This window comes from Mus pahari, chromosome X (genome assembly GCF_900095145.1).
Source record: "Mus pahari chromosome X, PAHARI_EIJ_v1.1, whole genome shotgun sequence".
NCBI classification, from domain to species: domain Eukaryota; kingdom Metazoa; phylum Chordata; class Mammalia; order Rodentia; family Muridae; genus Mus; species Mus pahari.
Genome location: NC_034613.1, coordinates 32,874,416 through 32,888,974, shown reverse-complemented (window position 1 = coordinate 32,888,974; position 14,559 = coordinate 32,874,416). Strand labels below are relative to the sequence as shown.

Sequence of the window (14,559 nt, the reverse complement as noted above, 5' to 3'; positions counted from 1 at the left end):
CAAGTGATGAATGTACCAAACTGAGAAATGAACATTGTTATTTACCAGCAATTCTCAACTTTATCCAACAGCATAGCACAACACAACAACAAAACCAAACCCACAAACAAAAGACAGCAAAACAAGACAAAAATCCTTGCCTAGAATATCTCCTAGACAAGTTAGGTCAGAATTATGGGAGTTGAGCCTAAGCCCCAGCGTTTTATAAAAGTTTTCGGGTATAATCACAGTTGTAAGTTATGTCCCTCCATCACAAGTGCTACTCATGGAGAGAGACTGTGGGAAGTCAGAGGGCAATGGATGCTCAGCCATGACTTGTTATTAAGATTGGGATTCACTTCCTTTGCAGTATTGCTGGAGGTTAGTGTGGTCTATAGAAATTCAAATCTGTTCCATAGGTTTTATAAAAATATTGCCACTTCATCCTCTGTATAGTTCTACTGTGGAGAAAAGCTCCACCCTGGTTAGGCTGTGCTTTTCCATGCTCATAAAAATCTCACAGAAAGAGCTCCCACTCTGCTAGAAAGTACAGAAGAAGTGTAGGAGCCTGACACATCTCCAGACTCTGTGGGAAGAGGGCAGTTCTGGGCTGAGAACTGACAAATCAAGGTCGTCTCTGCATGTACTATAATTCTGTGGTAAAATTCAAATTCCGGTGTCCCAAGATAACCCCCTTTTTCTTAGCATGTGGAAAATCCAGTTGTTTATGGGAGTATAACCTGAGAATTCTGTTAAGTATTTTGATAAATAAAGTATTATTTATTGTTTAATTATTTAAAAATATACTTGATTATCTTTAAGTCTGCAGTTGTTGTTGGTCTCCGGATACCTAAAACACAGTCAAATATATTCACTTTCACTTTTTTTTGATGTGAAAATCTACCTCACAACAGTTATCTTCTAGCTATTAGTTATATCATTACAATTGCATCTCGGAAAATTTCTCTTTTAATCAGAAGAGATAAACACATCAGTATGAGTCACAAAAGAATGCGTCACCCTTCCCAATGCTAAAAGTATACAATGTTCTTGGTTTAAGAATTTAGTTATGCTGGGTGTGGTGGCGCACCCCTTTAATCCCAGCACTCCGGAGGCAGAGACAGGCAGATTTCTGAGTTCGAGGCCAGCCTGGTCTACAAAGTGAGTTCCAGGACAGCCAGAGCTATACAGAGAAACCCTGTCTCAAAAAACCAAAAAAATTTTTTTTTAGATATTTCATATATTTTCATGCTTGATATATTCAAATTTTTAAACACGTCAGAGACTTATCTGACTCTGAAAATAACTTTATTGCACAGAATATTAATGCTTCACGATGGCATCCATAGCAATAGGGTAGTAAAAATGATAAAACTAAAACTGTCACTAATTGAACACTTCCTTTGCAGTAAGCTGTTCTAATCGCTTGACAGGTACCAACTTTTTACTCCTCCCACCTCTGTTGCCCAGGACTGTACTAGAGATAAGCAAACCAAGGAGTTTTATAACTAAAGAGATAGGCACAGAAAGAAGAAGCAGAAAATAAATCATCTGTGGTTTCATACTGGGAAAGAGATTTCCAGGACTGATGATGTGGTAGGTAGAGGGAGGTACCTGCCTTCCATCCCTGGGACCCACATGTGGACGGATTGAATTGACTCCCCAAAGTTACTCTGACATCCATATATATGCTATTGAACACACACACTAAATGAAACTAAAAAAATGAATGAAAAAATAGGTAAAAACATCTAAGAAGAAAAATACACAAATATTTTTTTAGCATGAAAATAGCTAGGTTTTGGATAAGAAAATTCAGAATGGTGTGAAAATTATAGATTTTTTTTGCAGTCACACCGACCATGTTTCTGTGTTGTTATTTGTTGTTTATTTTCACTGTACCTGTAAAAGTCCTCCTGATGTGGAATGTGGTTTGGCTGAGACCAGACAGAAGCTTGAGTTTGGCGTAATTCCAGAATTGGAGTTTGATATGGGAAGAGGTATATTATGCTGTGAATACTAATGGCAGTTTATGCATTGCCTGCTTGAAATGTGGAGGAAAACACAGTAATTTATGGAAATTACATTGTGCCATTTTATTGAGGCTAATGGACTGTGGCTATGTCTGTCTGATTTTAAATCAGGCCTGCATATCATAATCTAGTTATTGTGGCCACCTTAATACTGACTCAGATCATCATGTGGTAGATCAGAATGACTCAGCTGAGATTGGCTGTTGACATGACTGAAAATAAACCTAAGTGCAAAATGGTCATTTTTTGTGGCCTCTTGTCTCCTGGTTATTGACTTTGGCAATTATGTGGTTAATCTCATGGCATACAGTCAGCTCTCTTCATCCTCATAGTCCACATGTACACATTTGACCTTCTTCACGGTGAAAATATTTGGGAAAATGTTTTCTTTAGTAAATACAGGCTTTCCCCCCTTACAATTCCCCAGACAGCAGTCTAACAACTATTTTCATAGCATTTCCATTGTTTTAGATATTATGAGCCATCTAGAGATTATTTAATGTACACAGGAACACTATATGCAAAAAATGCTGTGCCACGTTATAAAATGGACTTGAGCACCTGTAGGGTTTGGTATCTTGCAGGGGACTTGGAACTAATCCATCAAGTTGCAAGGAATGTTGGTACAGATAGGCATGACAAATTTGAAAGACTATCCCTATAAAATGGACACAATAGCTTTACAAACCTAAACAGTTTGCTGCTATCAGGGGAGAATGCAGGAGACTGCATTTGATATTGTCTCCTCAAGACAGTAGTAGATTTGACAAAGGACTGAGTGGAATTTCTATCATCCTCTTCCATTTTCCTGGCATGCATGCTTTAATCTTTTTACTGAAGAAAAATGTAGTGGAACCCACAGGGAAGAAGCTCCACAAGCATTTTTTTGTATTTCCCCTTTTCTCATTAGTTAAACTACAGCCACTTAAGGCCACATTTTACATGGAGACTATATAAAAAGTGACTGATGGGTCAACCCCGTCACATTTTGTAAAGGGTCTATTAAAATGAGACAAGACTTTAGAGTTGAATTAGAAAGACCCATCATTTCCCAGTACCTTTCTTGCCATTAATGTAGCTGCAAAATGCTTAACATTCATTTCAAGTAGTTTTGTTGCACAAGACAGATTTCAAGGTTAGCATAATGAAATGGCTGTAAAATGCTGCACCCTTACGTTAAAAAAAAAAAACACAAAATAGTGTGCATGTCATGCCTTTCACAAAAGGTAAGAGCTATGAAGTTAATGAAAATAAATTGTTAACTAAAGAAAAAAAAAGCACACATATCAAAAACTTTGCCAAATACATATATCAAACAGCAGACAATGTTCCTTTTAACTGTAATAATAAGAAACTGGAGTTCCTACATTAATAGCGAAGTGTATTTTGTGACATCAGAAATGCCAATAAAAGTGAGTTATAGACCATAACCTTCTTCCTATTAGTAAATTTTGTAATCTGCAGTATTTTAGTTTTATGAGATGGTGAAGCTAAGGGAAAGACAAAGCCTCTGTCTTCATCCAACTTCTTTATTGTTCCTCCTTTCTGTTTCTGACATAGTCATCATTTCAACCCTCCATTCATTGCTGGAACTATGATAGAGTCTTTTAAAAAATGTATAGGATCAATCTTGGTTTCTTACAATCTTCTCTGATGGAAATAAGTAACCAGGTCCTAAAGACTGAAAACCACAGCTTTCAGCTGAAGTTGTGAAATAGTTGTCATAAAAATACTGCCTTTAAGTTATTATATATCACCACATCACTACTATAGTGAAATGAATTGGCGGTAGAATGGGGAGAGTGGTCTATATCATGAGAGGAAAGATATTACTTAAAATGCAGCTCAAACCCCTCACACCTTCTGTTTTTCTACACATATCTGTCCTTTTAAAGGAGGATCTATATGTGTAGAACTCATGTATAACTGTGAAAGAGCCCCTGCCTACTTCTTCAAAGGACTTGCTATCTTGAAAACTTAATAAAAAAATACATTTGGAGAAATCTTTGCCCAATGGTGAGGTCCTTTTGTTTTCCCTTTGGTAATTCTCCAGACCCTTATGTCTTCTACTTGGCTAGTCCTCAGTTGTCCCTGCAGTTTCACAGAAAGTCAGCAGGGGGAGCATTTGTCTGAACTTGGACTCTAGATGGCACAAGTGGCTCTATCGAAGTTTCACAAAAGAAACACATTTCAGATTGTAAAACGCTATAACCTCTTGTCAATGTGAGAGACATATTATGGAATATTGCACTCAAAGAGCTTTCAAGAGCTATAATCCTTAAAAGCACTAGGTGGCAGCAAGAAGGAATGTCGCTTCTTGTCTCTCAGGAGACTCTTGGACTTTTGCTATGGACCAGCATTTTAGCTGGTTTCCTCAGTCCTTGTAGGAACTCCGACCAAAATCCGTATTAACTGGTATATACACTAGACTAGGATGATTTGAAGAATATAAGTTCATAATAACAATAGCTAACATTATTAAGCTCAAAGGCCAGGAGCTGTGCTTTGCATTTTATTGATGAGAGACTGAGGTTTAACTAGGCTTAGTAAGTTGCCCCAGGTTACACAACTGCTGAGCAGACTGCAATGCAGAGAAGCTAACTTTAGCATCCCCTGTTCAATCACTCTGCTTTCTCCGTCTGGATGCCCCCACCCAGTGGGCCCCAGCACACGTTCAGGATGGAGAGAGTTAAACTGAATGCCTTTGTTCCTTCTCTGGACTTTACCTTCGATAAATCAGTTGATGTGTGAATATAGCCTGGGCTTATTACATTGATTCCCTTCTCTAACGTTGACTCAGTCGACAGCTTCATGTAGAACGAAGTAATTCACTTGGAACAATTAGAGCAGTTCAAATATCAAACCTAATATCAATGCAGAATCTTGAAGCTTCTAGCTAACTGTCAATAACTGCATTGGATGGCAATGGAATGATGCCAGCAGTTTTTCTCATAATGCCTTAGTGCTGATTTTGCAGCCTTATGCTCTGAGTGAGCATATACTCTGCAGTATTATGAATGCCTGCTGCCCGTTTTTATTAACAACAAGTGCTGCATTTTTTTAGGGATAGAAATAGGAAAACAGTTCTTGTTTCCAAGCATGAAGAGAGTGAGGAAACCAACCATGCTCCTCCGGATTGGCAGTGTGAAGTAGTTATGGAAGCAACTGAACTGCTGACTCTTAAAAATCTCCAGAAAGATGGGTTCCCTTGTGTCAGCTCTCTAGGAATGACTGTAGTCTAAGAGCAGCATATAGTAGAAAGAATGTGAGTTTACAATCGGAGCTAGATTTGAGATCTGGGTATTCTTTCCAGTGTGAGTGGGCTAATTATTTAACCAGCGGCACTTTCTTCAACTTAGAAGTAGGCATGATACCTACACTGTGGCACTGGTTAAAGAGTATGGCCCAAGGGAGACTGTAGATAACGTGTCCATGTGTCCACAGTGGGAGACCAGGGAAGGCTGTTATACTTTTCCCCCAGGAAATGGCAAGTTAGACTGAATTGTCTCTGATAGTTCCTGCTGGTGTAATCCTAGTCAATTGTATTTTCAAATCTAATCTCAAGGACAATGCATTGAATTACTTCAATTTTGATGAAAGTAACATTGCATAGTCTATCTTACATTCTTGGCTTTCTGAAGAGTTTGTACTCTGAGTGTGGTCATTATGCAAAGTGTAATAAGTGAATGCTGACGCTTTCAGTAAAGGCAGCTACACATCTCAGTGCGACTATACTATTGTCAGGACTTTCTAAATTGGCCAATAGAGAAATATATTACAGTGGGCAGGACTGATACACAGTTGATCACATATAGATAGTCAATAGAACTCTCAAGACAAAGAGAAACATGTTTCTTTCTTAGAGACATGTCATACAAATGCTAGGAAGCATAACATTTTAATAAAAGATTTATAGATACCACTTCTTTTGTAGGGTACAAAAGATAGTATCAGAGGAATGACCACTTATAGGCTGGAAAATATAGAGCTCATGGAGGCAAAGATTTCTCACTCAAAAGTGCAATAAAAATAATAGTTGTTACACCAGACAAGTGTGCTATTAACCTCTTAGTGAGCTGAACCATGACTAGATTTAAGAACAATTAAACAGGATAGAATTATCTTGGTTTGCACAGAATACTGTAACAATAATGTCTGGTATAGTTTGTTTTTAAAATTTATATATAGTGAATCAAGATGGAAAAATGATTTCTTACTGTGGGTCATGGTGAAAAACTTGGAAGCCATTGAATTATATGATGACACCCTGAGCAGCATAATAAAATCTATACCTTAGAAAGAAAAGGCATTTGCTATATTTCACGATCACAGAAAAGCCATAGCTTAAATTCTGCCACCAGAAATTGAAGCAAAGCAAAGCAAAACAGAACAAAACCAAACAAAACTGATCTAACTTGTTGTTTTTAGTATCAGCTTTAGTTCTTATTTAATTAAGTAACGTGAGTAAATATTTGTAAAAACAAATGACTTTTGAAGAGACCTGTTTAAGAATGTATCACAGTAGGGAATATCACAAAAGTAGTTTTGAAAGTCGACTTACAGAAACCAGAAAAAATCTCTGGCCTTAATGACTCTTCAACATTGCCTCAGGACAGATTACTAGCCATGCTAGAAATCTTCCAGGTATAGTTGCATTCAGAGGCCATAGATTCTCAAAGTGACTATTTCTCAACCCCCTCCCCCCAAAGAAAGTAAGAAATCAAATGAGCTCCCTGATATCACAAAATGGTACACCCTGAACACAAAAGGAACAGGACATGAAATAATTTGAAGAACCCAACAGAGCAGACTGAGGGTGGCAATTCTTTTTAACAGAAGTTGGGGGGGAGGAGTAGTTTGGATGCATGAGGCTTGATACACACAATTCTAAAATGCTGCTGAAGATAGCTATGCTTCAAAGTATGCTATGCTTTGTAGGTACGCTGCAAAGCTTTATTGTGAATGTTTTGTGCACTCAATGGTTAATCTCACAAAGATACGCTGGTATTATCTTTCTGAATCCTTATATTTGTAGTAATATATGTAGAGAAGACAGGAAGACCTTGGGTATCATCCTCAGGGGCACTGCCCACCCTCTCCTTTGAGACAGAGTCTATTATTCACCTACAGTTTACAAATTAGTCTTGACTGACTGCCCAACGAGCGCCATGGGTCACCTATGTCTACCTGCCTAGCACTGGTTTTAGAAGCAAGCACCACCATGCTTAGCTTTGATATGCATTCTAGGAATTGGATCAAGTCCCCGTGCTTGCAAAGGAACCACTATATTGGTTGGTCTATCTTCTCAGCCCAAGTCATTTAATTTCGAACTGAAAATCCCTATATATTTATAGTATTGACCCTAGTCAGCATTTGGATTAATGCTTAATTTGACCACAGCTACAGTGTTTTAAAAAATATTTTTAGTGTGCGTATGTTTGTTTTGTGGGTGGTGTGGTGGTTTGTGTGTGTATGGTGTATATATCTGGCACATGTATGGGAGTGAATAAGCAAAGGCTAAGCACAACATCGGTGTCTTCCTTTATCTCTCTGCATGTTATTGACTTGAGATGGAGTCTCTCACCGAACTGGAAGCATAGTCTATGCTGACTGGCCAGTGAGCTCTCATGATTTGCTTGTCTCTACCCCACAATGCTGGCATTACAGGCAGATACAGTCATGCCTGGCTTTTTATGTAGTTTTGGCTACCTGAACTCAGGTTCTCATACTTGCATAGTAAGTTTAGAGTTCTGTAACCATCATCACAATCCATTCTTGAAATGGTTTTATATCACCCTTTATCAGGATATCAGGATTTGTAATTAATTAATTCCAGCAGGTTTAGGGCAAGGATGAGACAAGTAAGGCATAGGCCCCATATGCTGTATTTCTTTTTTAAAATGTGAGCAGAAAAAGTTCTGTAATGAACAAGATATACAGAACTTAAATAAGGCAAACTTGCCAGACTTTAATCCCACCATTGTTATCTGTGTTTTCATTCCTCTCCTTTCAAACCATGTCCATAAGTAATTGTCCTTTTAAATCTCTATAGATTTGTCTACTGGGGACACATGGGATGCTTGATAATGGTATATTCAGCAAATAGAGTGGAGTGGGGTTTGGCATTTTGTGTTTGAATGATTTCACTTTGACATTATGTTTTCAAGGTTCATCTGTACTGTTAGGATGCATGAGTAATCTGTTCTCTTAAGTAAATAGTATTCCACTGAATGGATATGCCACAAGTTCTCTATCCATTTACCAACTGAACAATTGCTTTGTTTCTATACTATTACAACTAAAGATACTATGGACAGTCATACATTTTACTTCGGGGGTATAAATGACAGTAAAATTCTTTTGTCAAATTTTTACTCTCTGCCTAACTTCATAACAAATGGCCAGATTATTTTCAAATATGACAACACCATTAAGGTTTGTACTGATGTTCTGAGAAGTTTTCTACTTTTAGCTAAGAAACTTGAGTAGACACTTGCATAGTCCTAGGCAGGCTGAGAGCACCATGAGAAGGGCAATACTAATAGGGGAAGGTGGGAGGGTTTAAAGAAATGCTCCATCTTCTTTCACATTTTGCCCAGATTTAGCCCCTTGGCAAATGCGAAGATATTTCAGTTCAATTAATGAGGAAACTTTCATAGGAATATTATGCAGCAGTTAACTGTATCCAGAATCTGGGTATCTATGAGCATTGTAGCAAACCTTAGGCATTCAAGCATCGCCAGTGACACACTCACCTCGTAGACATAAGTACACAAAATGCCGTGATGACAATTTGTCATTGGATGGAATGTTAAATGAAAGAACTCTGAAGTTGATGCAGGTGAATACCAGATGGACATGAGGGCAGTAAGACCACAAAATACAAGCAGGTATTCTCTATTACACACAAACAAACCTTGGAGAAATATCACATCCTTGCTGCATAAAAGCACCCAAGGAAAACCAAAGACTGTTAAATATTCCAAATTCATTGGGAGGATCAGGAGGGCTTTGTGGGTCACGAGGTTCTTCATTGTTGTCTTCCAAGTGCCACTCATAAGGGCTAAATCTGCTGACTAGGAAGAGAACTACACTGACTCCAATGTAAGCGAAGACAATGCACATCCAGATTTCATAAGCTAAGGGATCCAGGAATGAAAATACGCCTGGCTTTGATTTCTGAGGCTTCTTTATCATGATGGAGATCCCCAGGCTCATAAATGGCTTTGAAAAATCTATGACTTCTTCACGGACCAATGTTATAGTGAGTGGAGCAACAGCTATATCAGCTCTCTGAAAAACAAAGACACAGAGCACTTTTATAGACAGCATTTCCTTTATCATTTTCACTTAATAAATGTCTTTGGTGGAAATATAGTATATTCGATCACTGTAACCAGCTGATTTGTCAGTTATGATTAGAGAAGCAAGGTCATTCAGTGGGTTCTAAATTGTTGGTCAAATAAGGAAAAGCCCTGGTCTTTTGTCCTCTGAAGCATCTTGTCTTAGGGGAACTGATTCTATTTTCCCCTGATTTTCTTTTGCTAAGTCATATCTCAACTTGTACTTCCTTATGACATACCTAATCTAACTTTTGTTTTCTTATTTTAATATTCATAGTCTTATATCCCTCTCCCTTATTTTACTGGAATTTTTGTATACTGTGCACATTGACCTGCCTTTCCCTTGTAATATTCAATGCAAGTCTAGTCTGCTGCCTTGTCTGTTAAAATATGCAATATTTGAAGACAGAGACCCAGTATTTGGTTTTGTATATATTATTGTAGTTCATTCTAAAAATGTATATGCCTTAATTAGTTGCCAATTGTTGAACATAGTATATGAAAAAAATGCAATATTTCTGCAAGAGAGATAGATACAAGGATAAAACAACTATTAGAATATATATTAATTTATCAAGTAAGCTATCTTTTCTAGTGTTAAATATAAGCACAACATCAACACATGTCAGACTGATAAATAAATGTTAGCAGTACACTGAATAATTAACTCATGTAAAGGCATGTCACGTTTTTATATTCGTTTTAGAGAAATGTGGCATTAGGAATTTTTGCACTTATTTTTTTTCTACAATTGTTCCAATTCAATACTAGTAGGTTTTAGTGTGGGAACAGTCTTTAAAATGTACCTGTAGAAAACTGTATTATATTACTAGGGAAATAAGTATGGTATATCAGATCTGTAGTAAGTTACCAAGAACAGTCAGGTTTTTTTTTAATGTGATAAACATAGTTATGCTTCATTATCTTTACCTGTGGGAACAGGTAGAGGAAAATGGATGAAGTTTCAACTAAAGTATATTGACCAAAATAAATAAATAAATAAATAAATAAATAAATAAAAGAAAGAAAGAAAGAAAAAAGAAATACTTTGGTGAATTGAATAGAGCAACTCAAACCATTTGCTATCTCTTTCTTACCTCAACTTGTACTTCCTAATGACATATCTAACCTAACTTTTGTTTTCTTATTTTAATATCCATAGTCTATTTCCATAATTTTACTGTGATTTTCATATGAAGTGTTCCTTATTTAAGGGGAAATGTAGATGATGAAGAGTTCCTCACAGTTATTGACTGCTTACTCTGTGTGTCAAGCACTTTCTACATATTGTTTTACTTCATTCTCCTAGCAACCTTGAGGTTGATACAATGGCCATTCTTTCTTCAAATGCTGTATGCTGTAACAGACAAGGCATTAACCATGACTTATACTGACTGCTTATAAGGGAAAGAGGCTGAGATTAGATCTCTGGTAATGAGATTCAGATCCACTGGCTTATCTAGCAACCTGTTTTCAGTTGACACTTGTATATATGTACTACATACTATAATACTTTGATCTGCAATGCAGATGAGTTATTCATGCATCTGTAAATACCCGCTTACCCATACCACTGTGAATAACCCCAATAAACTTTGCCAAGATGAGTGTTGGTGGAATTGTTGCTTTGGCCTGTCATTGGTGCAGGAAGTGATTAGCCATTTGTTTATGTCTTCCAAGGGAAAATCATACAACACATATTCAGTTAAAATCATAGGCAGTTCTGTTTACTAAAGACCACTCCTTTCACTTTTTCATCCTTCCATCATCCTACCCATATTGCACCTCTACACATCACCATCGATGTTCTTGAAACTCAAACTTCATTATTTCTGAATGAAAGCAGAACTTCCACTTCAAGATCTAATTCTGTAGTCCCTCTGATTTGTTGAAAAAAAATTTTGAACTGTAAACTTGGCTGCCAGACTCAAACACCTCCTGTCAGACATCAACTGCTCATGTGACATCACTGGGCTTTTGCATAGTATACTCTTTTCTTTGGCTCTCTGACACTAAAGATGTCAGACTCTCTTTATTACTTCTATGAATATTATTCTTTACCTGCTTTTTTCTTCGTAGCTTCCATTCTCCACCAAGGTATATTTTGTAATTCTAGAAGTACTTTTTAGGAGGTAATCACTGAAGGTTTGTAGAACAAGACAGATCATTCAAGGTCCTGCCCTTTATTTTTTCTTTATTCAACATCATCATCTATGGCTTCAACTCCCTTCATAATCCAGTCAACTCCTTAATCTTCAGTTCCACACTGAAGATGAGATGAGAGCCTATGACAAATTTTACCTGTTTTATCCTTTGCCTGAAGTCTACACCTCGTCATAGGAACAAAGGCTCCTGATGAGAATGGACTTGGCCAGAAAGCTAGCGGGGGGGGGGGGGTGGCAAAGATAGCTTGAATCAGCTAGACTGTTTTCATGCCAAGAGACTTCATACACAAAGGTGCCTCTTCTCAGTGCCAACATGTCTCTACCTCCTGCTCAGAGGACACAAATATGCATCTAGTATTAGTCCCCATTTGATCTCATTTGAAGTTAATTACTTAATTTAACATTTTCTTCTTCCTTTAATCATGTAAATCTTAATCTTTCTAGGAGAAATTGCTGAAAAATTCTTTTCTGTCTTTGAAGGTAGAAGTAAGTGGGTATTTGGTGTGAGAAAAATCGCTTTATTTGGACTGAATTTAAGGGAACTGAGCTCTTTTCAAGTTGGTACAGAATGGAAGATTGAGACACTTGATCCCCATTAAATGTACAACCATAGGCCACTTGATATATGATAAGGTTTGGTGGAAGGAAAGGGAGGGGGTAATGGTAAAATTATATCATAATCTCAAAAAGAAAGAGAGACATGTCTGAAATAGAAAAACAAAGCAAAGCAAAACCAAACCAAGACAAAAATACCCTTACCAAAAAAGCCCACCAAAGAAAACTCTGTAACTGCCACACCCATCACAAGGTAAGCACCACTAAACACTAACAAGAGGTGGCTAGACAGAGAAGGAATAACGGTTTATTGTTTAGTTCCAAGGAACATTTAGCTAAAGAACAGATTCCCAAAGGAGTTTAAAGTACTGAGTTTAAAGTACTTTTGAATCACAAAAAACAACAGGGCTAATCTGTTCCCCTCAGGTTCTTGCCTCTTTCCCTTAGCCTAGCATTTCTAATTTTCTGAATTTTTTCTTTCTGGGAAGTCTTTTCCTGCTATTTTTCCTCTTATGAGACAGCATGTTACTATGCAGCCCAGGTTAACCTTGAATTTACAGCATGACTCAGGCTGGCTTCAAATTGGTGGTGATCCTTCTGCCTCAGTCTTGCAAGTGCTGGGATCTCAGGAGCTTTTTCAAAGAAAGTATACTTTTTTTTTTAATGTACTGCCCCAGTGGAGGATGAAGGGTGATGTTAAATCTGAGCTCAATGTGGCCTGGCTCCAAAACAAGAATTTACCATGCACCCTTAAGGGCCCTTAATAAAGATCTGCAGATTGAAAAGGACAAAAGTAGAGTTGCAAGTAACTAGAAGAAGGCTCAACCAATAGAAGCTAAGAAAGCTGCTGATCGAACCCTCAGGACAGTAAGATGTGTGGGAGACGGGAGCTTGCATTTTCTCTCTTTTATCCTTCGTGAGAGCCAAGTCACAGAAGTGGAGCATCAGCTCAGAGGCAGCCTAGGAGAAGCCCTTGCCCTCTCCTGCTGCTATCCCTTCCTACGTATGAGGAAGGGGAAACAAAATAGACATTGGAGGCTGATCAAAGGAGGAAAGTGGGTGAAAGAGGGGATGGGGAGGGGAGAGAGAAGGGAGTTCGACCGGGGGGGGGGGGACAGGGGCAAACTCTAGGACTTGCCAGAGACCTGGGATGGGGAGAATTTCCAGAGGGTCTAAATGGGAGACTCTAGCTGATTCCTAGCAGTGGAGGATATGGATCCTGAAGTGGTCATTTCCTGTAGTCAGGCAGGACTCCCAGTGGAAGGATCAGGATAGTAACACACCCACAAAGTCTTCGACCCAAACTGTGTCCTGCCTACAAGATGTGCAGGGACAAAGACAGAGCAGAGTCTGAGGGAATGACCAACCAATGACTGCCCCAAATTGAGATCCATCCTGTGGGCAAGAACCAGTTGCTAACACTATTAATGACACTCTGTTATGCTTTCAGAGAAGAGCCTAGCATAACTGTCCTCTGAGATGCTCCACCCAACAGTCAATGGAAAGAGATGCAGAGACACCCCAATAGTAGATGGAGCTGGGGGAGTCTTATGGAAGAGTTGGGAGAAAGATTAAGGGTCCCAAAGAGGACAGGTCCCAAAGAGCACAGGAAAAACAATAGAATCAATTAGCCTGAACCCTTGGGAGCTCCCAGAGACTGAATCACCAACTGAAGTACATACATGGGCTGGACCTAGGCCTCCTGCTCATATGTAGCAGAAGCAGATGAGCAGCTTCGTCTTCATGTGGGTTCCCCAAAGAACTGGGGCAGGGGCTGCCCATGAGCCTGTTGACTGACTGCCTACATGTGGATCCTGCACCCTGACATGGATAGCCTTGTCTGTCCTCAGTGGGAGAGGATGTGCCTAGTTTCGCAGTAACTTGATATGTGGCCTGGGGGGATTTGACAACCAGAGGGGAGCTTCCCCTACTAAGGGGAATGGGGAGAAGACTTACGTGAGGGCGTACTGGGAGCAGAGGAAGGGATGACACTGGGTTGTAAAGTGAATAAATAATAAATTTAATAAAAATATAATTTGTCTGTGATTGTAGGTTATTTCAGAGCTTATGTATGACCTGCCCGCCACAATGCCTGTGAAATAATCAGCTTGATTATCAATGAGAACATGGAGAAGCAGACAACTAATAAGTGTCCAAGAATCCTTAGTTTTCCTGGCACTGCCATGGCATACAGAAAACCGGGTTAAAATTAAAGATTTAAGAGTGATGAAAGTGTACAAAAAGCAACCACCCAAATAAATTAATATTCATATATGCATATAACATGTTTGCATCAAATCCACCCACCCTCCGAAATTCCTCCCTTGATATTTGTTCTTAATGCAAGACAGTTGTAACTGGAGCCAAGCATGAAGGATTATAAGGATTATGGCTAGAACTATGGAGCAGATGAGCTTCTAACTTAATGATCAAGTCTCCTCTCTCTCTCTCTCTCTCTCTCTCTCTCTCTCTCTCTCTCTCTCT

At 38.5% G+C, this 14,559-nt stretch overlaps 1 protein-coding gene across 5 annotated transcripts in view; it reads right to left on the bottom strand.

Moving 5' to 3' along the window:
* Positions 1 to 14,559, bottom strand: part of Gria3 (glutamate ionotropic receptor AMPA type subunit 3) — a 267,089-nt gene that overhangs the window by 55,940 nt on the left and 196,590 nt on the right. For all 5 annotated transcript variants that reach the window (XM_029533969.1, XM_029533970.1, XM_021188554.2 and 2 more), the window contains one exon: positions 8,929 to 9,305. In XM_029533969.1, the coding sequence (XP_029389829.1) occupies positions 8,929 to 9,305 (377 nt within the window). The remainder of the gene's footprint in view (positions 1 to 8,928; positions 9,306 to 14,559) is intronic.